At 41.1% G+C, this 27,904-nt stretch overlaps 2 protein-coding genes, 1 long non-coding RNA gene and 1 pseudogene across 3 annotated transcripts in view; 3 read left to right on the top strand and 1 right to left on the bottom strand.

The window, feature by feature from the left end:
- Window positions 1–22: 22 nt before the first annotated feature.
- POLR3C (RNA polymerase III subunit C) lies at window positions 23–13,303 on the bottom strand. The gene is made up of 15 exons (XM_010986308.3): window positions 12,907–13,303; window positions 11,665–11,831; window positions 10,878–11,133; window positions 10,583–10,768; window positions 9,459–9,547; window positions 6,302–6,406; window positions 6,112–6,204; window positions 4,854–4,934; window positions 4,557–4,608; window positions 4,146–4,206; window positions 3,570–3,720; window positions 2,709–2,810; window positions 2,533–2,582; window positions 1,779–1,928; window positions 23–185 (listed from the first exon to the last, which is right to left on the bottom strand). Exons 2-15 carry the CDS (start codon window positions 11,809–11,811, stop codon window positions 104–106), a joined length of 1,605 nt encoding a protein of 534 aa, XP_010984610.1. The 5' UTR covers window positions 11,812–11,831; window positions 12,907–13,303; the 3' UTR covers window positions 23–103.
- LOC116148161 (uncharacterized) lies at window positions 2,497–4,854 on the top strand. The gene is made up of 4 exons (XR_004131694.2): window positions 2,497–2,633; window positions 3,244–3,354; window positions 3,669–3,938; window positions 4,513–4,854. It is a non-coding gene; the product is annotated as an uncharacterized LOC116148161 (long non-coding RNA).
- Window positions 13,304–13,384: 81 nt separating the features above from the next.
- RNF115 (ring finger protein 115) overlaps window positions 13,385–27,904 on the top strand; it is a 48,503-nt gene continuing 33,983 nt past the window's right edge. Inside the window, exon 1 of the mRNA XM_010986309.3 lies at window positions 13,385–13,516. Coding sequence (XP_010984611.2) covers window positions 13,421–13,516 — 96 coding nt within the window. The 5' untranslated portion in view covers window positions 13,385–13,420. The remainder of the gene's footprint in view (window positions 13,517–27,904) is intronic.
- Window positions 21,764–26,713, top strand: LOC116148160 (probable ribosome biogenesis protein RLP24; annotated as a pseudogene).

Raw genomic sequence — 27,904 nt, 5'->3', positions numbered from 1 at the left:
TTATCCCACTGCACAGCATGCATCCAGGCACCTCCTTTATTTTTCCTTCCAATCCCCTCAGATCTTTTAAGGGAGACTCTTCTTAAAAGAGTCATTGTCTGAGTCATTGTCTCTTCAGGGTGCTCTCGATGTATGACTCCAGCAGGAAGATGGTTTCATCCACCTGGATCTCACAGGCATCCAACCTGAGTGAAAAGGTAAAAGCATTTGCTTAGACTGAATATTCATTAGCATATCTAGGATTACAGGCTGGACTGGGTGTGGCCATGGGGAACTGCTTGGCTACCCTTGAGAGTACTGGGTGGAAAGCAGGAGAACCAATAGATCATTCTCCCATTTACTGAACATCTCTTATACGCAAGACACTGCGGAAATTGCCAAGGATTCAAAAGATAAAGCCTCTGTCCCAGGAGAGGTTACAGTCTAACTTGCAACGAGGAGAAAGATAGTACATGTTAAAGGCACAGGTGTAAAAGGCCCTGGTGTGTCTTACAATAGAAGCTGAGAGCGGCTGAGGCTTAAGGTGATTAGGAATAGAAGGGAACTTCATCAACCTGATAGAAGCCATCTATGAAAAACCCACAGCTAACACCATGCTTAATGGTGAAAGACGGAAATCTTTCCCTCTGTGATTAGGAACAAGACAAGGATGTGTGCTTTTTACTTCCATTCAACCTTTTACTGGAAGTTCTAGCCTGGAATTTAGGCAAGAAAAAGAAATAAAAGGCATCCAGATTGAAAGGGAAGAAGTAAAGCTATTTCTAATTCACAGATGACATGATCCTGTAATAAATGAATTTAACAAAATTGTAGGATATAACATCAAAACACAAAAATCAGTTCCATTTCTATACACTGGCAATGAAGAATTCAAAAATGAAATTAATTTTGGGGTGAGAAGGGTATAGCTGAAGTGGTAGAGGGCATGCTTAGCATGCAGGAGGTCCTGAGTTCAATCCCCAGCACCTCCTCTAAAAATAAATAAATAAACCTAATTACTTCCCCTGCACCCCCCCAAAATGAAATTGAGAGAACACTAAAAAAGCATCAGAAAGGAATAAAAGCTTAGGAATAAATTTAACAAAAGAAGTGCAAGACTTGAACACTGAAAATGACAAAACATTATTGAAAGAAATTATGGAAGACCTAAATAAATGGAAAGACCTTCCACATTCATGGGTTGGAAGATTCAATATTGTTAAGATGGCAATACTTCCCCAAGTGATCTACAGAGTCAAAGCAATCCCTCTGAAGGCCAGTGGTGAAGGCCAAGGAACTGAAGATGAAGAGACAGGCTGCTATGTATGAGACTGTGGAAGGCCTTAGGTGTTATGCCAAAGAGTCTGGTCTCTATATTAAAAACAAGGAGCCAATAAGCATTTAGACTAGAAGAGTGATATTATCAATCACTTTAAAGACACTAACTTTGAGAGCATTAGAAGAAATGGTTTGAAGAGGGAGGTGATCGTCAAGGTCGAAGAGGTGATGAAGGTCTGCGTGAGGAGCAGACGAAAGGCCACATCTGAGACACATTCCTGAAGTAATGCAGCCTTGGTGAACGAGAGAGCTGTGTGGTGAGGGAGGAGAAGCTGGGAATGTCCTCAGAGTTTTTAGCTTAGGAAAATGGGTCGACTGAATTCTGTTAACTGAGCTGGGGAAGAAGACAGTGAGTTTAGGTTTGCTCATGTTAAGCTGGAGGGGTAGCAGGAAATGGAGGTGGGTTTGTTCGGAATGTATTTTGAAACACAGGTTGGAGGGTGAAGGGTGATGCTGCTTACTTGTTGACGTTACGTTTCAGGGTCTCCAGCTGCTGGCGCTCAGGGGCTGTGATCATCTCCTCTATCTCCTGCAGCTGGGCCTCCTCTGCACCTGTGGCCTGCATGGACGCAATGATGGCTTCTACCCTCTGAGACTTTTCTAGTAGCCGCCTGTCAGACAAACACAACTCTGAGGCGTGTCCCTAGCCTTGGAGATTCTTTTATCCTGTAGCCCTGGGGCGTAACTCCCCCAGTGAGCATGTTCCTGGTCAAAATGGATAATGTCATTTTCTGAGGACGTTTTCTACAAGCTTAGTTAGAAATGAGACTTCAGCTTTTCAGTGACTGTGAAGCTAGGGAGATCCCAGCTGGGACGAGGACGTAGGATCTAACTGTCCCCCCAGCCCTTTGACCCTCCCCTGAAGCTCCCAAATAAAATGGTTAATGGTTTGATCCCCCGCCCCCTGCAAAAAAAAAAAAGGAAAGAAAGTAAAAAGGAAATGTAACTTCACTCCTGAAACTCTCACTGCTTCTCATTTGTACTTAAACTCTGGTGCCAGTTTGTACATTTCTCATAAATTTAATCTGCAAAATTATTTCACTGGGAATATAACAGAAAAACATATACTCCTGGGTGATTTGTGCCAACCTAACCCAATAATTCAGGACAACCAGATTGGTTACTGTCTCTTTTGGTTTCCATTTCTATAGGAAATTTCCCCTCAAGACTTCTGACGCTGAAAAACTTAATTACTCAACTGAAGATGCTACTCACTTGTTTTCTTTGGTTTCAAATTGCCTCCTTTCTATCAAGTTGGCTACGCTCTGAGGGGAGAGAAAACAAGAAATGCACAGAGTTCTATTGAAGTAGCTCAGGTAAAATGGCTAACGGGGGCACGAGGGTGAAACACCTCCACGGAGGGCAAGGGGGGAAAGGCCAGCGGGAGTCACCTTGTAGCACCTGTGCAGCAACATTCGGGCAGCCGACGGGATGTTCACAGTATATAAATAGAAGGTCCTGGATGGGGCATGGTCTGGCGTTTTGGGGATTTCCTATTTGTCCATAGAAAGAAAAATAAGAGAAATTAAGCTTTTCTTCAGAACTGGCAAAGCAAACACCTGTCCCATCTGGAGCTACTCAGCCTTCTCTTTCACTTATACTTTCCTCTTCCCCAGTCAGTACAGCATCTGTGTCCAGGGCATAATCAGCCCCACGGAGAGCTGGGCTGCCCTGTTTTTCCCATTTGACTGTCAATGTCCTGAGTGGGGAAGAAAGAAGAGGCACTTAACATGTACTGAGCAACTCTCATGTGCCCGGTAGATGGTATTTGATCTTTATAACAAACCGGATTTCTTCTGTTACCACCATCCATCACCACTCTGTAGATGGGGAAAAAAGATGGTAGGCAATTTGCTCAGTGTAACTGTACTAAGAGGCAGAGCTGTGACTCTGACTCCAAAATCCATTCTGTCTGTTCCCTCATAGGGTATACACATGGCTCTGCAGATAGTGAGGATCCAATAGATGCCACTGATGGATTTAATCTATAATAAAGTTAAAGCTCGAGGAAAGGGGCTTAGAACTAAAGAAGAAAGGGTAAGGTGATTCTGGGCTGATTTCCTGGCTGTGCCTCTTTTTCACTAGGCCAGTTGAAGTGCCACAATTATCTTTCAAGTGCTTGCTATGTCTTTGTTAATCTTTTTTTCCCTCTATCTCAGCGCTGGATACGGAGTTTCCTTGGGGTTCAGGATCTTTGCTTCAGGAATTTCTCTCACCCTAGGTCAGCTCTGCTGGCTGGTGGTTATTGTTACCTGGAGTGATATGAAATTTTCTGAGAGCATCTTATAAAGCATATCTTTTGCCTCTTTTGCTGGAATCATTGCAAAGTCTTCTACCTGCTTCTGTTCCAGGTGTTTCTTTTGCAAAACGAGACGGAATATTCTGGCACAGCGAGACCCAAATCTGGAAAGGAATGAAGAAAGCAAAAGGCATGCCAACACAGATTAGCTTTAGCTCTTAGTCACAGATGGTGGTTGTTCGGTTTCCAAGTGTGGAGCCAGGACCAGAAAGGAACGGTGCTGAGAGAATTCTCTCATAACTCCACAATTTGACGATGGTACAGCTGATCATAGGAGAGCCACAAACTGCTGACTCACTTAAATGCTTCAGCTCCTGCATCTGTAAGTAACGGCTTTAAGGGGCTGGCGTCACTGGGAACTGAGCAGTAGAGTATTTACGGTAAAGGGCAATAGTAGACCGGATCAGTTCAGTGGAAAAATGGGGCTAGATGTGCCAAGGCGTGTGACATAAAGATCAAACCACCTGTTCAAATGGGGCGTGAAGAGGAAGTGTCTGACCCCCAGCACCAATCGGGGTGACCCCCTTACCTCTCCTGCACCACGGACTCCAGGCTGGCGGTGGATAGGCAGCCTAGAGCCTTGTGTAGGTCTTCATGCCAAGGGTCAAGGTCGCTCAGTAATGTTTTGGCCTGGTCATTGCGATCTTAGTTTTATTCCTAAGTCTTTAAAATTTAAATACTATTTTGTTTTTCACATCGGTCTCATTTATGATATGTATTTCAAAACCTTAATTAACTAGGATATTTAAATCAGGGTTTTGCTTAACTAAAACTTGGTTAGTTAAAAGTCCCTTTTACTTCTCTATTATCAATGTTTTTGTTCAATATTCTACCTTACTTAGTGTACTAAATATCATCAAATCATTTCTTTTATAAATCACCGTCCTGTTTTATAGGTCAGGCTGCCTGACTGAAAGGAAATAACCACCAGTAAGGATACTGATGACATACATTCCTCCACCGCTGTCGCCAGACTTTCCAACAAACTCTAGCTATTAAAAAAAAAAAAAAAAAAGGGAGCACGTGTCATCCGAATGGCAAGTCCAGTGATTCTGTTTCCAACAGAGCAAATCTGTCCAAGAGTATGGAGCAGGTAGCCCTATCAGATGACGGTAGAGAAACTGTCTGAGCTGGCTAGATAGAGAATGAGGCTACAGAAGAATGATAATAGGTGTCAGTGGCAGAAATAAATCATAAATACAACAGAAAAAAAGAAAAAAGAAAAAAACAGACTTACTGGATCATCTGCCAGCAGAGTGAGATACTGATCAAGAACCTGCTTAGAGATGTTATAGCCAACAGGTAGGGACCTGAAGATCTATGGAACAAGAGAGACAGGGACAATGGGTTTGGGAACTTAGATTTGCTGACATTGCTGAAATAAAGATGTTTTATTATACACTTCGATTAAAAAAAAATATATATATATATATAAAGAAAACAACATTGTAAACTGACTATACTTCGATAAAAATTTATATGTGAAAAAGATGTTTTATTAAGAATGAGGCTGAATTTGAAATATAAAATTTGACATGAAAAATAAAGAATGAGGTAGATCTAAAAATATTGACATGAAAAGAAGGTGTACATATACTACCATATGAAAAAAGTGAGTTTAGAACACTGTGTAGCATACAATCCCATTTTTTTTTCAGTTAAAAATATACATATACCTACATTTTTGTGAGACTCTACATAAAAGTCTGAATAAAGAGATGCACCAAACTATTGACAAGGATCTCTGGGGCTGGGATTACACAAAATTATACATACATTTAAACTGGGGTATGTTACATACAATAAGAAGCACAGATCTTAAGGGTTCAGTTTGATGAGCTGACAATTGTATACACCCACGTAACTCTCACCTACAAGATAAAGAACGTGTCCTTCATTCCTGAAAGTCTGGGGACTGCAACTTTCAAAAAATTATACATTTCTATGCTGTTTGAATATAGATCACATAATTACTTTTGTCATCAGAAAAAAACCCTTGTATTTAAATTTTTGTTATATAAGTTAAAAAAATTTAAAATAAAGACTATAAAAATATAGTAACCATATTTAATATGAATAATTAGTATAATTACAAAAGTAACAGAATATAGATAAAACATTGCTATATTAAGTATTAATATTTTAAGAAACATATTTAAAACAAACTTAAAATATACAAAACATATTGAAAAAAACAAATATAAGGGCCCAAATAATGTCCTGAGCACTAAGGCTCAGATTCCAAATAGTGGATTCTTAGAACAGTTAAGAGTAATTTGTTCTTTGACTAAGATAATGGTTTAGGTTTCTAAAGGCTGGATTCCCAGGAGACCAAATATTTCAGTACCTACCACCTGAAGGTAACGCCTGTCCCACCTCAAACAGCAAAAACCCTTTCTTTCAAGGCTCAGACCTCAACCTGCTCCCGGGCTCCATGTAGAATGATGATAACATCCCAGAGGCCGTAGAGAACCAGGACAGAAGGTGAAGCTCACCTCATTGGAAGACAATGGCTGGGTGAAGGGGGCACTAGAGGAAGTGGTGATCTCACTCATCCGGAGCATGGTCCGCACGATCTCGCTGCTAGTCTGGGTTTGAAAAGTGAACTGGAGTTCAGAACTCACGCTGCTGTACTGGCAAAGCGGATGTTCTTCACAGCCACTGTCCCACCCACTTGGCTATCACCTGGTCCATCCTGTTGGCAACTGCACTGACAATGGCTTGGTCACGGAAATGCTGGTGGAATCTGTCAAGGTTGGCCTGCCAGTAAATCCCATCATCTGGAATGGGCTGAGGAGGAGAAAGGGATTAGAGAGAAACATTTAGATACAGTGAAGTTTTCTAACGAGGAGCTTGGATTTGACTGTTCACCATTTCTTTTCCCATACAGTAGAAACTAAATTGGTTGGAGGAAAATCAGTCATGTGGATTGGTACCTGGAAAATGACAAATTCACAGCCCCCAACTTCAGACTGATTCTTTTTTTCTTTTTTTTGAGTGAAAGATTTATTTAGAGAGATGTACATGGGGGTGGGGATGGGGAGGGTGGGGGGTGGGGGAAGTTAAAGTAAAGGTAGATAACACACTCCATAGACAGCATGGGGGTTGTCTCAGGCAAGAGAGAGAGCGACCCAAACAGATTCTTGAAGCTGCAATCTTTAAGACTGAACCTCCAGTCCTTCTCTACTTTATCTCATCTCCAGTATCTTCAAATCTCCCATTTGCCCTTCCCTTCTCACTCAGCAGATGACCTTGCTTTTTCTTTCAGAGAGCAAAGAGAAGCCATTAGGTCAGAATTCATCCAATGTGGTGAACACATCCCCACAACATTTGTTTCTTTTTTAAAAATCTGTGTTTTTACCTACTTTTATCACAGTGGAACAATGTCCCTCCTTTTACCTAAGATCAATGCCCATACGGGGGTGCTAGATCTCACCCTCTCCTGCATTCTCAGGGACTCAGGTCAGTCTCCCCTCTCTCCTCTAAATCTTTAGCCTCTCTTTACTGGCTTCTTCCTGTCAGCGCTGACCTTGTCCAAATCTCTTCTACCCTAAAAGAGTTCTCCTTTGAGAACTGCGCCTTCCTTCCTTTTCCTTTCTGTCACAGCTGAGCTTCTCAAAGAGTTGGTCATCCCAGCTATATCCCCAACCACAGATTTACTCAACCCATTTCCACCATTATGCTGAAATGACAAAGTTCCTGAGGAACTATTGCTAAGTTCAAAGAATAATGTCCAGTTCCAATCTTATCTGATCTTTCTGAAGCATATGACATGGTTGGACATTTTCTCCTTCTTAACTCTATATGGCCCCTTGGACTTTATGACACCATTCTTTCTTGGTGTGCCTCCTAACCATTCTGTTACCCTTCCTCAGTCCCCACAGACTCCTCTTCCAGATCTCACCTATAAATGCTGGTGTTCCCCGGGGATCGGGCCATAGCCCTCTTTTCTTTTCACTCTACATATTCCATTAAGGTGATTTTATCTGCTCTTAACACTTCAGCTATTGATGTACTTCCAAATCAGCTACTTAGTTCTAGAACTCTCTATTAAGCTCCAGATGCACAGACTCAACTGCCTACTTGACACTTTCCACTAGTTCCTCAAAAATGTTCTTTTTAAGTTTTTAGCTAACTACACTACAACCAACCCAATTTCTCAAGCTAGAAACTTGAATATCATCCCTAATCCCTGCTCTCCCTCATCTACTATCCAATTACCAAGTTCTATGTGTTCTTTATATTTATCAGACTGTCATTACCTTATTTCAGGCTCTAATCTTGGCTCACGCAGATTACAATAGCCTCCTAACTGGTTTTCATTTTTCTTTTTAATATAGTGGACACTATAAAAAGGGTAACTGGGTTTGTTGCTTTTAATTTTGTACCTTTTGCATCGTTCTCCCCATTTCTCACAGAGAATGCACATGTGCACAACTACAGGTGGACTCTCTGAACGGCATCCATGGAGGTGCACAAGCTCTGAACCATGGTACTATGGTAATATTGCTAAAATGTAAATCTAGCCACTTCGTCCCCCTGCCTAAAATTCATCAGTGCCAGCCCCTTGCCTTCAGGATGAAGTCCAAACCTCTTAGTCAATCAAGAAATATTTATTGATGTCTTGCTAGAATTCCAGGTGCCAGGGATAAGATACTATCCTCAAAGAGTTTCCAGTCTTTTGGGAGTAGTACTAAATAACTTCAGATCTTACAAGTGCTGTGCAGATGAAATGGGAAAGTGTGGTAGAGACTGGAGTGGAGGGTGGGCAATGATGCTTGAGCTCTAAGAAAACAGCATTTGAGCTGAGATTTGAACAATAAAAAAGAGGAAACTACATGAAGATCTGAGGGAAAAGCACGTGAAGCAGAAGGAATACTACAGGCAAAAGCCTGAAGACTGGAAGGGGTGTGACATGTTTGAGGGACAGAAAGAAAGGCAGAAGCTGGAACACAGTGAATGAGAGGAAGAGGAGAGAGAGCTGAGTCTGGAGAGCCTTGTCCCCATCAGACCACGTAAAGACCCAGCTCATATAAGGCTTAATAATCCACAGTAAAGACTTGGATTTCTTCTGAGAGTAATGGGAAGCTATTAAAGGAGTCTAAATCACTGAAGTACTGGGCTTTTTTAAAAAGAACAATTTAGAGAGTCATTTTGGTTCTCAAGTAGGTGAGAATGCCTGTAGGGAGGCCACTTAGGAGAGTACTGGCAAAGCACTGACTAGAGCGGTAGTGGTTTGGAGAGGATGACAGCAGTGGAAACGGTGAGAAATAGTTGGATTTGAATTAAATTTTAGAAACTGGGCTGACGGTTTTACTGTGAGATAAGATGGTTCCCAGGATTTTGTCCTAAGCAAATGGTGTCCCAGGTAGCTGGCCTTGGAGGAGTCCCGTACTAAGACGAGGAAAGCTTGTCAGGGGAGTAGATGTCTGGGAGGGGAAACCAGTTACTCCGTTTTGGCCATACTAATTTCCAGATGCTTATTAGCCATCTTTACACGGATGCTGGGAAGGCGTTTGAACATGACAGCTCAGGCCAAAGTACATCTTTCTAGACTCATTTGTCACCACTGGCCACCATGGGTCTCTATGTTCTAGCCAGACTGAACAATTTACACATTTTCTAGGCCCTTTTTTGGCATAAGCTACTCCCTCTGTCCAATGACTGAAGTAAGTTAAACCTCAGAAGAGAGACAGCAATGGAGTTTACTCCATATTTGATGAAGTTCATAATCCTACTACTTCCCGACCCAAGAGCCTTCAAGCTCTTCTGGGGCTTGTTATCTCAGCGCTCTCTCTGGTTCGCCTCACGGTGAGGACTCCTAATCAGGAAGCCCCATTACCTCCTTGTTATCTGAGGTGTGCTTTGGTCTCTTGGCCTTGGGCTCCCCAGTAGCATCCTCGTCAGACGACCTCCTCCTTTTCCCTTTCCCTGCCAAAGTAAACAGTTGAACGAGTTAGGCTACATCTCATAAGATGACAGGAAATGACCGAACATGACAGCAGCTGTCTCTGTCCCAAAGACACGTGCAGTCACCTCTAAGTTAGAGTCGTGAGGAGACCGAGGAGCTACAAGAAATGCAAGTTAACCGTGAAGGCATCTGAAACTCTACATGTTCAACAAGACATTCATAATCTTTCTCCCTCAAACTGCTCCTGCTCCAATGCTTCCTTTCACGGTGAATGGTACCATCACCCTCCCACATACGTGGCACATAGATGTCATCCTTGACTTCTCTGTCTTCCTCACCCCTTCCATGTCTACATTTACCTTTGCCCCATCCTTTCTGCAGACAGAAAAATCTTTTAAAAATGCAAATTAGATCATGTCATTTCCTTTAAAATCCTTTAGGAGTTTTCCTTTGCTCTCAGGATAAAGAACAGATGCTCTATAAGGTCCTGCATGACCTAGCCCCCACCTATCTTGCTAACTTTATCTGATGGCTCTCCTTCCTTTGCTCACTGTGCTTTAACTACCCTGATCTTCTTTTACTTCCTCAAACATCCTGTTTGTTTGTTTTCTACTATGCACTATTCCATTTGCCAAAAATGCTTACCCTCTGTCCTCCGTCATACCTTACCTCACTGGTTGGCTCCTACCTCTGCTTCAAATCTTAGTACAAATGCCACTATCTCAAAGAAGCATGTGCCCTAAACGCCCACATAAATCTGGCCTCCTGTTACATATTTTCATAACACCTCATCCTTTTCCTTCATAGTACTTACCACAGTTTGTTAGCTGTAATGTACATCTATGACGCTACCTAATTAATGGAAGTCTCCTATTCTAGACATAAGCCCCATATGGGCAGGGACCATAATGGTTTTTTCATCACTTTACATCACAATCTCTGGAAGAGAAAACTCCTTGGTAACTGCTCAATTGATCCATTCATCCATTCAACACTCTTTGAGGAAGAATCCACAATTAGGGTGAGTCATAGTTCTAGGGCTCAGAATTGCTTACCTATCAAGCTTAGTTTAGGAACCAGGTACATGTCCTTTTCACTGATGACAAGAGTAGGGGCAGGCGGTGGTGGCCCAGGGTCTGAATTCTCAGTGGCAGGCACCACGGGGCACCGCTGCACAAAGTGTGTGTCTGCTAGTCGCACAAATGTGTTGGATACCTCAGCATAGTCCATGTTCTTGCCATCTGTACAGCAGGGGGAAAGAGGCAGGTGAGATAACCTAAGAGAGCTGAGGGTCCACTCCGGCAGTCCACCAACCTACGCCTCTGCTAACAGCGTGGCTGCAGTACTGACCCTCCATAGTCTCTGTGAGCCGGTCTGCTACTTTCTTCACAACAGCTGACATTGTCATCTTGCCATTCAGCAGCAGCTCTTCGACAAGCAGCTCTCCGGTGTCACTATACAGTGTTTTGGCAGTATAGATGTACCTGGGATACCTAAGCATTCGCAACACCCGGCTGCACTGGGCTTCATACTCCACCACACCCCGTTTGTGCACTCGATGTATCACCAGGTTGTGCTGAATAAGGACACAAAGGGCCTTTTTTACCTGGAGAGGACACAAAAGAAAGAGAAGAAATATCTGAAGATGCACCTCGTTATTGCTGGCAATTTCTCTCCAACAGTTTATGAAACATCAGGAGGTGGCTGGAATTTCGGTGCCTCTTCCCTCTCTCCATTGCAACAGCTGATCAGAATCGCATGTCAATGGAAGGAATCAGGAAGATTCCTTCCTACGATGCTCATATTTCTTCTGATCTTTACCTTTCAAAGTACAATTTACTTCTCTATTATTCGCATTCCTTAAAGGTAGTACTGAAATGAACAGACGCAGTATGAATAAGTGAAGTGTGGCACAGGAAGAGCTCAGAGTTGCCTCAGAAGCCACAATGAGTCAGGAGCGCTTTCAGAAGCAGAACCTTGGGCCCCCTACTGCCTCGCCCTGTCCCCAGTAACCTTATTCTGATCCTAGGGCAGGCTTCTCTCTTCTTTTCATTTTGTGGGGTGAGGAGTAACAATATTCAAAGATAGGTAAAAGACATTGATGGGATGAAAGCAAATTAACGTGATCCAAACATACCTGATCCAGTGATGTCCCTGTGTCATGGGCAATAACTCTCAGTGGCTGGCTGCCAGTTCTGATTAGGTGGACTCCAATTTTTTCTACAATCTCTCCAAAATGCTCTTGCAGCAACAAAGAACACAGTTTAATTTCTGCTTGAGTCATTGTACTGAGGAATCTCAGAGCTAGGGGGAAAAGAAAAACTGTATGATGGGAAGTTTCTCTTTTATGGTGGAAGTGGAGATGTGGAGTGTAAATTCATGTACTTTCTGGAGGGCAATGTGACAGCAGATACATCAAAAGCCTTAAAACCTTGCGTATCTTTGACCCAATAATTTTGTTTTGGATACTCTGCTCCAAGGAAATAATGAAAATATGCCAGTGCGATTCTCTTCAGAATACTGACATATACTGGGAACAATCTAATGTCTAGCAATAAGGGATTATTTCAATAAAGTATGGTATATTCATACAATGGGGTACTACGCCAACATTGACAATGAAGTATAATACGTATTAGTGTAGAAAACTTCATTAAGTGAAAGAAGCAGGCTACAAAGCAAAATGGAAAGGAAAGTTCAAGTATTGTGCAAGAAAGAAAAATACATACGAATAGAAAAAAAGACTGGGAAACTATACATATCAGATTTACCTTTATGGGATTATGTGTGATTCTAATTTTCTTTAAAGATTGGGTGAGATGAATCTGTGATCTGTCACAGAACTTAGATTCTATGCTTCATTGTTTGGAGGAATTAAGGCCACTATTCACATCCCCCTGGGAGTGAACATTGGGAGACAGCGCCATTCCCAGCCCGTAATGGAAATAATAACTTAGCAAAAGAAATTAAGAGGTATAGGAGACCTTTCAACAGGGTGTTAAAAAAAGGAGATGAAGTATGTTGTTGGCAGGGAAGTGTTTAATTCTAACATTTTTATTCCTTGACAAAGCAGACACAAGCAGAAACAGGCACAGTTCACTATATAATCACTTCCTTATTACCACGAGTGCTGCCAAACACTGGTTTGTTCATTTATTTCTCTCAATTCCTCAGAAGCCAAGACTTTGCCTTTCAGCCTCAGTATCCCCCGTCCACAGGTCTCTGGGAAAGCATCCCCAGACCCTCTGCCATCCCTGAATAGGAATTCTAAGGAGCGTGGCTCCTGGTTCTTCACTCCCTTCCCGCAGGTTCTGGTTCCGGACTGGATCCCTCGGTCCAGAGACAGGGCCGCCTGGTTCACACCGCATTTTCCACTAACCTCTGGGTCAACGCGATCTGGCGCCGCCGAGCTCCCCACGGCGGCCTCGCACGGCTCCTGCCTGCCGCCGGGGCGGAGGGGGAGCCCAATGTCCTCCCACGCTGGAGCACGGCCCCCGAGAAGGGCCGGGTAGGAGGAAGAACGTGTGCCGCTCTACCCCAGCGTTTCGGTGGTTTCCGGGGACGCTCTCTCTCTCTTCTCGTTGGGAGGCTGGAAGACCGGCGAGGGGCTGTGTGAGGAGCCGGAGGGCGGGCGGGCGGACTCTCCTTCCTGCGCCTCTTTGGTGCCGGGAGGCGGGCCTCGGGGTCGCGGTCCGCGCCGCCGCCTCTCTGGGCCCGGCGGACTCACGTGACCCGCTCGGGCTCTGGAGCGGCCGGCCGGCCGCCCTGAGGAAGCGGCGGCGGCGGCGGCAGGGGCGGCTGAGGCGGCTGAGGCGGCGGCTGCAGCGGGGAGGGAGCGGCCTGGCGAGCGCCCGGCCGGCTGCCCCCTCGGACGGCGGCGGCGGAAGAGAAAAATGGCGGAGGCCTCGGCGGCCGGAGCCGGGGCGGCGGTCCCCGCGCACCGGTTTTTCTGCCACTTTTGCAAGGGCGAGGTCAGCCCCAAACTACCGGTAAGAGCCCCCGTGTCCTCTGCGCTCGGGCGCCGGCGTGGCTTCCTTGCCCCGCTGCCCCAGAACGGGTCTGCGGCTTCCCGCACAGCCCCGCTTCCCCTGACCTCGGTCGGCCAAGAACCTGCTGCCCGCGGTGTCCGGCCGCTGGCCCCGGAACTCCCGCCCTGCCTGTTTTCCCACTCGGTTGCTCCACCTGCCTCTCTCCCCTCTCTATCTGCCCCCTTCCTTTTTTTTTGGTCTTCCTTAGCAAGTTCTCCTGTGACACCTCCGCTCATTTTCTTGCACCCTTCTTCACCTTGTCTCCTTCCCACGATGACCTCTCTTTCCCCCACTCGATACTCTTTCTGCTGTTGCTTCTCACCTTTCTCTATTTCCTTTTACACTTTTCACCAGATCCTCCCCCACCCCCCATCCTCATTGAAGCAAAATAGCGGATTGCGGAGGATTGTCCTTATTCGGTTGTCTCTAGGGAAGGAGGAAGAAAGCGTGCAAAGAGAGGGTTTAAAGGTACCCGGGGTGGAGAGGGAGATTTTGCTATTCAGGAGTTTCCAGGGTTCTTGTGAAAGTGAAAACAGCAGTGTACTAATGACTTGCAGACTGCCTGCGCTCCCTGTCACTCCTGAAGGAAATGGCTTTAGGAAGAAGGCAGAACAGATTGTTTCAACTTGGTTATTTTGGTTGTCATGCTGCCAGTGTCTTTAGCACCACCTGCCTTACCCTCCCCCCACCCTCCTTCACTTAATAAAAAGATCTGGGACAGAATGCTAGGGACTGACGTAAAATTGATTTTCACTAGTTTCTGCCAGACTGCGTTAGCCCCTAGAGAGGCAGTGCTATCTATGGCTGTGAAAAAAGTGCTTCTGCAGCAGGCTAGCCAGCTACAGCACCCCGAACTCAGAGGCTGCTTGGGGTTGAGTTATAGCCACTGCAGGGAGGCCCACGCAGGTGAATGTTAATCCTGCCTTTGGCCAACCATCTTTAGAACTAGTTATGGTTGTTCCTTTCCTTAGAAGTATCTGTGTTCAGCCTTAAGACAGGGTTCCTGTGTCACAACTTACCTCTCTGTTTATAGTGGCAATCTGTGGGAGAGCCTACTAAAGTGTGATCTGTATATCTTATTCCCTAGAGACACAAATGGAGTCCAGTGACAAGTGCCTAAAGGTTATTTTAGGCTTTTCACCTAAAAGTTGTGCTTTTCCAGCATTTTCTTTCGTCTCTTTTTGCCCCCAACTTCATAGTTCTAGTTTCATCTACATACTCTTTTAAGTTTCGCTTGCTGGTTCGGCTCTGTGTGTGTGTGTGTCTGTGTGCTTTTTGCCATGCTTCAGGGCTGAGAAAAGCAGGTGCCTTGTTTTTTGCCAGCAGACATCAGAGCCTCCAGAACTCTCTCTTACCACAGAGTGGGAGTCTGGAATTCAGCCAGTATGTGTGTGACCAGTGACATGTTGAATGTGATGCCCTGTTGAACAGTGTGGCCTTAGATCTTCTGATCTTTAAGTTGCTGTTCAATATTTGGCTTTAGGAGTGAGAAAACAGTCTAACCTTCCAGAACTTATTATATCTTTACTTTTTACCACCTTGAGCCCTCACTTCAAAATGCTCTTGAAAAGGGGTAATTTGAAAGACTTTCTAGGTATTTTTTCTAAGCCTGTTTGATGTCTGGAGGAGAAGTTATTGATCTTTTTAGTCTGATTTATTATCTGTCATGCCTGATTTGTAAATTGAGGCCCAACACAAATAAATATAACTGAATATTTCCTCCAGACACCCAAGGTTCTCAGCTGAATGTCCTAGAGGCGATACTGAGGAATATGTGGTTCCCGTCCTTAAGCACCTTACAGTTTTGTTGGAAAAAGTCACAACTAAGGTGAATGAGGACGGATAGTATATGCTTTAGAATTCAGAGAGAGGGAGGTATCACAGCTTGGTGATGTGAAGTTGGGGAAGAAGTGACAGATGAGATGGGATTAACATGATTTTTTTTTCTGATATAAAATGAGTTTTGAAGGATAGGTGGAATTCAGATTGAGGAGAATAGCATAGACTGAGGTAGGAAAGGAAGCGTGAGCCGAGGAAATGGGAGAAACATTTAGTAAATCACTGTTGCTGTGCATACTTAGAAGGTACAGTGAGGTCAGTGTAGTTTCGATTTGTAGGTGAGACAGTGAGTTTCATCTTGTTTCAAGGCCATCTCTACTTCCTTAACCCTAGACTGTCATCTTGAGATGTTGGTTGTAGGAGTGGCCAGGTTGGTAACTGGCTGGTTCAGTACAAATCTCTCTCTGCTGCTGAAAAACCAACTCAACACTGGTTAGTCAGTAATATGATTTTCATGTATATTGGACAACATTGAAAAGCTTTTTTAAAAATAATATTTTATGTGAACTTGAGATTCCCTCACTATGAGTACTCAGCATACATTAGGCATGCATTGTTTCTTCAGCTGGATCCGTGTTGCAGGAAACCTGGATGTCTTTCTGAGGATAGCCACACCTAGGCGATCTGGAATAAAGTTTTTCTTTGTCTTGAGTCAAGTTGTACCTCAAGAGGCTGCTTACTCTCTTGCTGACTCCCTTACCCATAAGTGTTGTCCTCTCTGAACACCAGAGGCTGGTGCTAAGTTTTACAGCAGCTTCTAGTTAGCTATTGCTGGGCAGGTTTCTTCACCCGGTCAGTGGGAGGGACTGCTGCAGAGCTGGCTCATCTCTTGCCAGTTTATTTACCAAACTGAACCATAATTATGTTCCTTGGGACTAGGCTGCAAGGTTTTACAACTCTTATTTCTTCTCCTTTCCCCAGTCTCTAGGTTGTAGTATTTCATTTTACATATGTAAGTGTGTGCAGGCAATAGCCTACCTAGTGTTCATCCCGAAAGCTGCCCTTAGATGTTTGTCTATTGGTTTTCTTGTCAGCCTAACTAAGAAAGATTCACAGACCCAGCTAGCTTTAATGTCTGTATTAAAAAAATAATTTTGGTTATAACTTTTGAGAGAGATTGGAGTATGTCTAATGCTATGTAGGTTAAGACACATTCGGCTGAATTAATTTGATTTGATGAAATAACACTCCTTACGGCTAATCCTGATCTGTCCACCTTAGCTTTGTGTGTTTTTGATTTCAATCCTCCCAGATAGGAAGATAAAAGTTTTTTTTTTTTTTTAAAGAAGAAACTAAGAGATGAGGGGAAATAGTGGAGGGAATTTTAGAATAAAAATATATTCAGTGATACTGTTATCATTAGGCTTCAAAAAGAGTCTGCATTTTAGAAGTGAATATTGACTTAGGAATTTCTTCTTATTAAGAGTGTTTTCCTATTTATAGTGAAAATAATTTTCGTAAAATTTAGGAAGTGTTAAACTTGGATTTTAAAATAAGAGATTTTGATTATATGGTCTGAAACTGTAGGATTTCAAGTTTATATATAATTAGGTAAAATAGCATTGTATATTTTTTGGTCACCAGATGACAGAAGAAATATATAAGTAACTTAAAACTATTTTCAAAACACAGCAGAAGCTTCTGCCTCACCTGACTATCCTGTTGAGAGCCGCTGTGAAGCCGAGACTGGTGGAGTTACTGTGCTACACTGAGGGGTGACTGGGTTGTGCCCTGGAGGGCCATGTCGTGGAATGTAAAGGTGTCTTTCCATTGCCACACCACCCTCCCTGACTTTTAAATCAAGGTCAGGGAATATTACCTTAAGAGATTAAATTCAGTAGTCATTAAACACGTGAGATAAATCACATGCAGAATAAACTACTTTTGGTATTGATGAAATTAGGGTGGTTCTTAAGTGTTTTAGGGAGATCAGAGTATCCAAATCCAGACAGGAGAGTAGTCTAATTAAGGGCTGCCAGTGTATTGCTCACCTCTGAGGCTCTGCCTGAAGGAAGTAAGCAGGCTTCTCTCCCCCTTAGGTCTCCTTATTGTATCACCTTTGATCTAATAAGATGTCATCCTCATCAGTAAGAAATGTTACCCAGTTTGGGTCTTCATCAGATGCTGTATAAGTCATTGTCATTGTGCTGTACTTGTAATGACTCTGATACAGGAAGACTTTCTAACCATCCTCTGAGAGTAGCTAAAAAGTAGATTTCTTAAAGACTGTGACTCCTAAAACTCTTAAGCTCACTGACTTTGCTTTTTAAAGTTGCATAATTTTTTAGAAGATCCCAGAGCCATGTCTAAGTAATTTTAGTAGTTTGTTGAATTGGGGGAAGGAATTTAGTGATTTGAGCCGGGTTTTAAAGGTTTTACTTACTAGATTTCTTAAATTCTGTTGTTGGTGACTTAACTAAAAGGTCTGCTTGATTATATAGCATCTTTTTGATGTTATATAGCAGTAATTTATTGACTTTCTTGAATGATACCATGAATTCAATACCCTTTAGTTTTACTTAAAAAGTAGTGGCTTTAGTGGTATGAGATCTTTATCTAAAAGGCTTCAGTGGTACAAAATGCAGGTGCTACCATGTTTGAACATAGAGTGTCAGTAATGTATTTCCTGCAAGGATCCAGAAGTAAGAAATATGTATTCTTATATGTGTAGAAGCTAGTTCTGGTCTTGAAATTCTACTGATAAATAGACATGTATGTCTTGGGGAAATCTATGGGATTTTTTTTTTTTTTTTTCAGTATGAGGAAGAGTAAAAATCTTAAACTCACTGCAGATGAAATTCCTTGTATTTTGTGGGGGGAAGTACCAGCTGGTTGCTTACACTTTGTGTTTCTTTATGTTTACTTGGTTTTTTATGACCTTTACTTATGTTCAGGGAGAGGATGCTAAGGTCTCTCAGATAGCCATTTTATTAGAAGAGAAAAGAAGATGTGGATTGTTTCTTATTCTCTGTAGTCAAATTAGAAGGGGTCTGAGATTAAGAATCCTGTGGATGCGAACTTCTTTTCATCTCTCCACAGCTTAATATTGAGCAATAAAGGAGATAGTATAGAGCAGTGGTTCTCAACTGGGAGCAGTTTTGCTTCTTAGGAGGACATTTGGCAGTCTGTAGGCATTTCTGATGGTCACAACGAGGGGGAAGGGAAGAGCTGTTTCTGGCATCTGGTGGATAGAGGCCAGGGATGCTTTTTAGACCTGCTACTGTGGACAGAGCAGCCGCCCACAGCAAATAGTTATTGGGCCTAAAATGTCTAGAGTGCTGAGGTTCAGGAACCTGGTGTGGAAAGATAAAGGGATAGTCATTGTCTTCTTGTGTCAGTGGTGCTTCAGGTTTTGTTCTGGTGTAGCTTTGATTTCTAATTTTGGGATCCTTTTGAGAATTTTCAGTAAGATAATTGAGAGCATATAATTTTAGCCAAACTCCTAATGGGAGGACTGAAGGGATTCTTCCGAATAGTGGTTACGTGGCTGCTGTTCCATTACAGCAGTGTCTGCTGGGGTCACTTTCCCTCCCTGTGGTTGCTGAGACCAGAGGAATTGGATTACTCCTCTCACGTTTCACACTGTGGGGCAACTTCTAAAAGTGTCCAAATTTTTTTGTCAGTTGGGAATTGATTGAGGTAGTAACACCACATGTAACTTGGTAAGACATCTGGAAATTCTAGTTTGAAAACAAAGTAGAAAGCAGACAAGTCTAACTTTTAGTTTTTCTTTAGCTCATCTTAGCATTAATCAAGTTTTACTTTCTGTGTTTCTCTTATAGCTCTTGACAGTTTTCATGAGTTTAGGAGATTTTGTGCTTACACTTTTAGTTTCTTCAAGCTCTTGGTCAAGTGGGTGAATTGAAGTTGTCAATCCGTATTCTAATACTGATTCTCCATGTTGCTGGAGTTGACTCATCTGACCCTCTCAGTTTACCTTAGTGTATCCCACCATAAGATAATACTGAGGTGTGCCTATCGGAAGCTTGAGTGAGCATTCAGAGCAACGGAACTGTGTAATCTTTGATTGAAAGGTGTAGGAATGAGCAGTTCTTATTTGTAGAAAAATAAGGTCTTTATCATAGTAGAAACATTTTTGATAGTTCTTTTTTATTTTATATATATATTTTATTGAGGTCTAGTCAGTTTACAATGTTGTGTCAATTTCTGGTGTACAGCATAATGCTTCAATCATACATGAGCATACATATATTCATTTTCATATCCTTTTCCACCATGTTACTACAAGATATTGAATATAGTTCCCTGTGCTATATGGTATAACCTTGTTGTTTATCTATTTTATATATATTAGTTAGTATCTGCAAATCTCGAACCCCCAGTTTATCCCTCCCCACTCCCTAACCCCTCTGGTAACCATAAGTTTGTTTTCTATGTCGTGAGTCTGTTTCTGTTTTGTAAATAAGTTCATTTGTGTCTTTTCTTTAGATTCCACATGTAAGTGACATCATGTGGTATTTTTCTTTCTCTTTCTGGCTAGATAGTTCTTAAAGTTTCACATACAGAAGTTCGGGTTAGATTCTGAAAGATTTTTTAAAAATCTTTTTTCAAGTTCAGTTGTTAGTTCAAAATTCCTTAGAGGTCTCCAGATGTGCATGTAACAAATAGAAGTGGCTCTGATGATTTTAAATGCTTTTCTTCTATTGTCCAGACTTTTTTCCCAAAATAAGCCAGTTTTGTTTTCCTTGAAAATCTGTTAAGGTAGGTAATCTTTCTCCTTGACGATTTCAACAAGTGTCACTAAATTCTTAGTAGACAAGGTATCCTATGTTTATATCCTTGCCACTCCCTTTGATGCTATGCAGATTGGAATAGACTTTAAACCTAGAGGACCATCTTCCAATAAAGCTTTCACTATATTTACTTTTCAGCATGCTTAAAACTTACATTTTCAAAAGAAAGAAAAAAAAATCCTGTAGTTAATCCTGTTCTTTCCTGTCTTTTTTGGGTTGACTGAGACCTGCGGGTACCTGTGGGTATCCTACAATGATGCTGACATTCTAGTCCAGTGGGTCTCATACCTGTCAGACCCAGTGCCCTCTTTTTATAATAAACATTTTGAAATACCTAAGAATTTCATTTCATTAAAGATAGTAACATAAGTTTTGTACACATACGTTAAAAAAAAAAACCCTAAGTAATTCTCTAGCTTTAAGATAAAAGGATAAATAAAAAGAAAATAACTCATGACAAAATAATATACATTTCAATGTGTAAATGCTCAGTTGTTCATAACAGAAAGATATATATAATGTAGTAGAGATTGGCACAAAACATAGGCGTAACAGCTACCCAAGTAGACTGGTATAAGGGTATTTGTGATTTAAATACCATGAGAGGCAAGCCACCAGAATGGTGAACAAATAAAGTATATTTGGTAAAGGTACAAATATAACATAATTTTCTCTTGCTTTATTCAGTGGTTGTTTTTCTGGACAATAGTGCATATTAAAATTATGCAGAAAGATGTGACTTTTTATATAGAATGGAGTTAGGTCCTAAGCTCCGATAATTATGAAGATTTTTTTTTTTTTATCTACTTACCTATCCATACGAAGTTTAAGAATAGGAACATTTCTTTGTGCTAGAGTTTCCTATGCTTTTATGGACACTGCCCATTAAATGTTAGTAGCATTTCTTAATGGCTGTGACAACCAAAACACTTCAGTAGATGTCCAAAATGTCCTGTAGATGATTGTATTGTCCTCATTGAGAATGACTTCTACTCATACAGGAAAACATTTTCCTGTTTTATCATTCACTTTTCTTTACTCTTGCTTATTATTTACTACTTTAGCACAGAGCTTTTCACATATGGCAAGATTCAGTCTTTGTCCTTCAGATTTGATTTACTCTTCCTTTAGACAGTTCCTCCTATATGCTCTACATTTCTCATTTCCTCACCACCCTTACTTATCATTTGTAGCTGAATTTGTTGAGTGGAACTTAGCTGCTTCTAGTGAATCTCCTGTAATTTAAAAGGTACTTTGTTCTCAAATAAACTTACTAAGCTGTTGAGTCATTGATTTTATTTTATAGAGCCAGTTATTAGGTTCTGATCTTGTAATATGGTCATTGCTGAATGTTTAGAGGCATTAGTGTTCCTAGCTAAGACAAGTTAGGTTGAGGAATGGAAATTTTGTACCTTAAGCCTATTGATTTGAAAAAAATTACTGTTATTTTGATTACTGATATAGTGTGAAAACTGTTTGCAACGGTATGCTTACTTTTTGTTTAATAACATGTAAAAGGCAAATTAGCTTTCACTGCTATTCTTAATTTGCATGTTTTAGTTTAAAAAAGTGGTTGGAAGTAATATTAACAAGTAAGAATCCTGAAAGTGTTTAATTCCCTAAATTTTTCGGCATTATTTTACTAATCACAAAAATTGTTGGTTTATTATTCTGTACCAAGTGTAGGTGCTGATTCAATTAGGGAGACTTGTTTTACTATTATACTAGCATTTTTACTTATTTACTTATTTTTAGAAGTGGAAAATTTTATTCGAGCCAAGTTGAGGATTATGATCTGGAACAGCTTCTCTGAAAGCTCTGAGAACTGTTCCCCACTAGCAGCATTCTGTTTTAATGTACAGTAAGTATTAGCTGAGCAGATTCAAGAGTTCCCAAGGGTTTTAATAAGGTTAGCAGTGTAACATAGGTCTAGCTTATCCTGCAACTCTAGTGCTATAAAAGGGTTCCAGAAGTATGTCTGTTTTCTGTTCCTGAGTATAAATTAATTCTCTGAACTCAAGAAATATTAAGCAATTGTTCCCCTGGCTGTTAATCAGGAAGAAAATCAATTAAAACAAACAAACCAAAAAAACCCCCATTAAGCCATAGTTTTACTGTTATAACAAAGATACCTATACAATTTAAATACTGTTTGGAGAGCTGTGATTCAGTTCCAGGCCTATAAAACTGCCATTATGATGGTCTCACTCCCTAAGAATAGTAACATTCACAATCTTCATCATTCTGTTCCTTCATTCCAGGCCCTGACTAAACACTGACATTATCAGGGACTCCAAACAGGAATGTATACTCAACCAACCTTCTTTAGCTCATTGTGTGACAAGGCAGAAAATCAGGTCACAAGACAAAGTGTTACTTGATATAAGCTTGATCAGATGGACAATCAGCCACATTTTCTAAGGAAAAAAAAAAGACTACAAGAATTATCAGAGAAAAAGTCAATATATCCAGAAAAGATTTAGTTATAGTGTTCTTTGCTTGCTTACACTAAAGGCAGCAGGAAGGGGCACAACCCAGTGGCATAGATATAAAATGGTAAATGATCCTGAAAGTTCTCCTTTAGAGCGCTCTGTTGTGTACATCATAGTTTGGGGGAAGTTTTTATCTTTTTACATAAACTGACGACATTCATTCATTCAGCATATATATATATTCTAAACTCTACATTCTAAGCGTTGTGCAGAAATAAAAGCATGCTTGATGGGGAAAGAAAAATAACATGGGATTAAAAGTCACTGAAATCATGTACAAAGTGTATGTTCTAATAAAATCACACTTAGGGAAGTAAGGCACTTAAAACAAACTTCTCTAAGTATCCTAATCTTAAGTACTTAACCTCAAAATAAGAACTGAATGTGTGAGACTTCTTGTTTTCCCGAAGGAGAATTAGGGGAGACAAGTAAATGAGGACAGCATTTGTGCTCTAGTTTTACCGACGGAGAAACAGGTCTTCCCAAAGACCACGAAAGTAATGGTGGAATTGGGAACAGAACTCAGAAATTCTCTTTTCTCTTTCTTTTGGAGTTCATTTGATGTTTTTGAAAAGGGGGAAAGTGTAACCTGGCTTGAAAAGGGATAATAGGGGAATATGTGAAAAGTCCCAAGAAAAAAGTGGTATCTTTGATGTTAGAGATGTGAGTTGGTATGAAATTCAGGGTGTGGTGTGTTCTAGCCTAGGAGCTATGATGTGTTTCAAACAGTTTGTGTTCATAATCCTTCTAATTAGGAGTTTCTGAACCGTTTTGCCTCTGATACTCAAAAAGAATGTGAACAATAGGACGTGACTGACTTAATATTGTGATCTTAGATTTTTGACTCTGTCAAACGACATTGAAAGTAGGCTTCTATTTTAGATTAGATTTCGACGTTGATAGTGAAGAAGAGCAAAGCTGTGGAATTAGGAAATAAATAGTAGGTCTTTATATGATATTTCATATTCTGAATAAATATTGGATACAAATTCACTTAAAGTTCATGGGTATGTAGATTTCACAGTGTGGGACTTTATTATAAATAGTTCCTGGCTTGTAGGTCATTGTTCTACCAAGACTTCATATTTTGTGATAATTAACCCCTTGAAATATAAGAAGGAAAACAAAATGCATTAAAACTATCTTTTCCCTTTCTCTTTTGTATTCCAACTGCTTTATGTCCTCCTGTACCGTTCTTCTACCTGGGTAAGCGGCAGGACTAAGCTGTACTTAGGGAGTTGTCTCTGATTCAGACTGTTAATAGTGAAAAATGTTTCTCCTTGTGGGTATTTTTAGATGAAACAGGCAGTAGAACATCTGAAACAGTTTATTCAAGTATACCTGCTACTGAGTATCTTCACTAGAGTTGTATACAATAAACATTTCAGACCTTATGGGAAAGCAGCTTAGTTTCATGGAAACAACTGGGTCCCTGTTTCAGTGGTTCTGGGTAAGTAACTTAGGCTTGTTATGGTTCTCTTTTATAGATAGGGTGATAGAAATGACCTAATGAAAATTTTTTTTGTAAGACTTAGTGACTGTAGGGACTGTATACATTGACAATATTTGGGGGGAGGGATGGGTGTAAAGTTTGATGGATTAATATTTAAGCAGAGAGAGATATCCATAGTGCCAGACATGTAACAGACACCTAATTCATATTTCCTTGGTTTTGCACCACCTGCCCCCTGCCCCAAATCAGGTAGATTTACTTACTGAGAAAGACTGTGCTGAATAGTAAAAAGTATATGGGTCAGTTGATAACTCTTTCACTGCAATTAATTTGGCATTCTAAGTTTTATATATACGGCCTCTGAATTTGGTTTTATGTGAATCTTCCTCTAAGAGACAGTTCTTCTCTAGGTGCTAAGTTAGATTTCTGAGCTTGTAAGAGTGAAGGTCTCGGACTCTGGACTGTGTTCATCAGGGTCACGCTCCCCTGTAAGAGAGGGAGACGGCTGAATGGCTGCTGGATTTTCCGAGGCCTCATTTGGCCTTACCATAAACTTTTCCATTCAGTCCTCAGCAAATTACAGTTCTGTTCCTTTGTCTAAAAGGATAATTATTTTCAATCAACATAGTGTAACGAAAAGAATATACAGTTGTGAATTCAAGAAAGACCAAAATTCAAATCTCTTTTTCATCCCTTGGGCAATGTTCTGGTTTTCTGTTACTGCCTTAAAAAATCACCTCAAAATTTAGTGGCTTAAAACAATACTTTATTATTTTTCATGTTTCTGTGGGTTTGCAGAGTTCAGCCTGGCACTTCTCACTTGGGATCATGCGTTTACGTTCAGACACATGGAGATGGAGCCATCTGAAGGCTCTGTTGGGATGGACCTTCAAGATAGTTTTTCCCTCTTACAGTGCAGCCCTTGTCTGATGTCTCAGTGCTCCGCTGCGTGGTCTCTGCCCAGCAGAATAGCCTAGACTTTTGTGGTTGCTCAGGCTCTAAGAGTCATTAAGCAGAAGCCGTTATGAAGTTAAGGGCTTTGTCTGGAATTGACCCAGTATTTTACAGGTAAAGAAATTACAGCCCCCCCGCCCCCGATTCAAAGAGGGTGGAGTGGAGGGCAGAAGAGCACATGGGTTGGGAGATTTTGTTGTGGCCATCTTTGGAAAATCAAATCTGCCGCAGGCAACTTCTTACTTAAAACTTGCTTCACACTCTTATCTATGAAATAAAAGCAACAATTTTCACCTTACAGAGTGGTTAAGAGGAATAGCAACAGTGTCAGGCACGTCATAGGTGCTTCATAAATCTAAGTACCCCTTCCCCGTAATTTTCTAATGTAATAGATGATTTCTAATCTACTTTTAATTTGGATCACAGTTCAGTACATAGTTTGGTTAACATTCTCCTGACCTGTGTTTCTCAGACTGATGTAACTTAAAACAAAAAAACTTCTTCATGGAAAATTTCAAACATGTCGAAAGTAGAGAGAATAGGTTCGGCTAGCAGGGACCCACGCATGTTCAGCATGAGGATTGAGAAGCGTTATTTCTGTTCGGGGCCCATCTACCCAGGCCGTGACGTGATGTTCATCTGCAATGACTGCAAGGTGTTCAGATCCTGTAAATCCAAATGTCACAAAAACTTCAAAAAGAAGCGTAATCCTGTCAAGGTCAGATGGACTAAAGCGTTCTGGAAAGTAGCTGGTGAAGAATTCACAGTGGATAAGTCATTTGAATTAGAAAAACATAGAAATGAACCTGTCAAATACCAGCGAGACCTATGGAGTAAAACTACTGATGCAATGAAGAGAGTTGAAGAGATCAAACGAAACGCCAAGCTAAATTTATAATGAACAAGTTGAAGAAAAATAAAGAACTACAGAAAGTTTAGGACATCAAAGAAGTCAAGCAAAACATCCGTCTTATCTGTGCCCCTCTTGCAGGCAAAGGAAAGCAGCTGGAAGACAAAATGGTACAGAAATTACAAGAGGATGTGGACATGGAAGATGTTTCTTAAAACTCTTACTACCTGTAACCGTTAATTTCTGTAATCTTTTTTGGAGACTTAGAACTTCTAAATTATTGATTTGTTTTTTTTACATAAAGTCACTCAAATGAAAGGAAAAACAAAAAGTAGAATAGTATGAGAAACTCACATGTACCCAGCTTCAATAATTATCAACTCATAGCCAGTATTACTTCATCCATCTCCACTCTCACTCAACATCCTGTCTCCAGATTAGTTTGAAGCAATTGATTTAATTTTTGAGTCTTTAGAGTAAAGGGGTGGCACCCTTGGTGTAGCTGGAACTATAATACCTTCAGAATGTTATTTTGGGGTTTTCAGATTTATAAGGGAATGGTTTTCTCAGACCAGACCTTTGTTCTGAGATCAGACTACTGATGTATGTAAAAGACAATTATGCATTTTTTATTTTGATAATTAGAGAATGATGAGCTTGTGATTCTAAAAAATTCTGTTTCCTGTAATGTTGATTAGAGGGCTGAGAGGTTTGTTTGTTCTAAAATAAGCTACTGTTATCAAGAGTAGTTCACAGAGGGGGAGGTGGGTATAGCTCAGTGGTAGAGTGCGTGCTTAGCATGTGCAAGGTCCTGGGTTCAATTCCCAGTACCTCAGTTTAAAAAAAAAAAAAAAAAGGTAGTTCACAAAGCATGGAAGTTCATGGAAAAAGTTTTGGTTCTCTTCCCTTTAATCAAAATAGAAACATTCATTTGTGCTAGAATGGAAGGAGTACCTAGCAACAGGAAGAACTCCACAGTACTTCTATCATTTGGTTTATATCTCTAAAGTGTCCTGTTCCGTGAAGGAGCTGTGGTGACTGACAGCCTGGTTCCTGGAACCAAGCCTGGGACCGTGAAGAGGAGACTTGAACATTTCTCTATTCTAAATCAGTGTGCTTCTTACTTCAGGTCTTTTTTGTCTTCCCAGTTTGATATCTGCCTTTTAAAATTTATTTCTCTCCACCACAACTCTAAACATCATTTGAAGTTTAGTATCAATGTAGATGACCCTATCTTTAACCTTCACCCCTGCTCCACGTTAGCCAGCTACTCCCAAAGCTGTTATCTTGCTTGGACTTTGTGATCATTCAGAACAGTTCTGCCTCTGAAATCTCAGGCTTCACTATCCCAGGAGCAGCCACAACTTCTTTAGCTTCTAGCTCTTTTAGTTCTCTACTTTCACTTTACCCTTTCTCTGATTGTATTTGGTTCTGGGGCTTTGGCTCCTGGTTGTGAGGTGTGTGGCAAGTAATTTCATGTTTGTTTATTCAGTAAATATATAATTGAATACCTATCTGTCCTAGGGATATTGTGGTAAACAAAACAGACTTGGATCCTGCCATTATGAAACTTAGAGCTTACTGACTGGTGACAGACATTAAAAAGGCATTGAACAAACAGACAATTACAAATTGTGATAAGTGCTACAAAGGAACAAGAGGGAGCTGTAGAAGAAAATAATAAGAGGAAACCTGTTCAGACTGGGTGATAAAAGTGGGACTTTCTGACATGACATTAGAATGGAGACCTAAAGGATTAGAAGTCTCTTGTCATGCAGAAACTTAGGGGAATAGTGTTTTAGTTGTAGGAGCAATATGTATGGAAGCTTGGAGGCAGGGATGAGCTTGATGAGTTAGAAGACTTGAAAGAAGGCCCTTGTGGCTGGAATTCACTAAGGGAGCAAGAGGGTAGCCTCATAGGAGTTGAACAGAGACCAGCTGAATCGGGGCCTTGTAAGTCATGTTGAAGAATTTGATTTTATTCTAAATGTTTTTGGAAATAGTTGA

The sequence above is a fragment of the Camelus dromedarius genome, chromosome 23 (assembly GCF_036321535.1).
Source record: "Camelus dromedarius isolate mCamDro1 chromosome 23, mCamDro1.pat, whole genome shotgun sequence".
NCBI classification, from domain to species: Eukaryota; Metazoa; Chordata; class Mammalia; order Artiodactyla; family Camelidae; genus Camelus; species Camelus dromedarius.
This window is presented reverse-complemented; position numbering and strand designations above follow the sequence as displayed.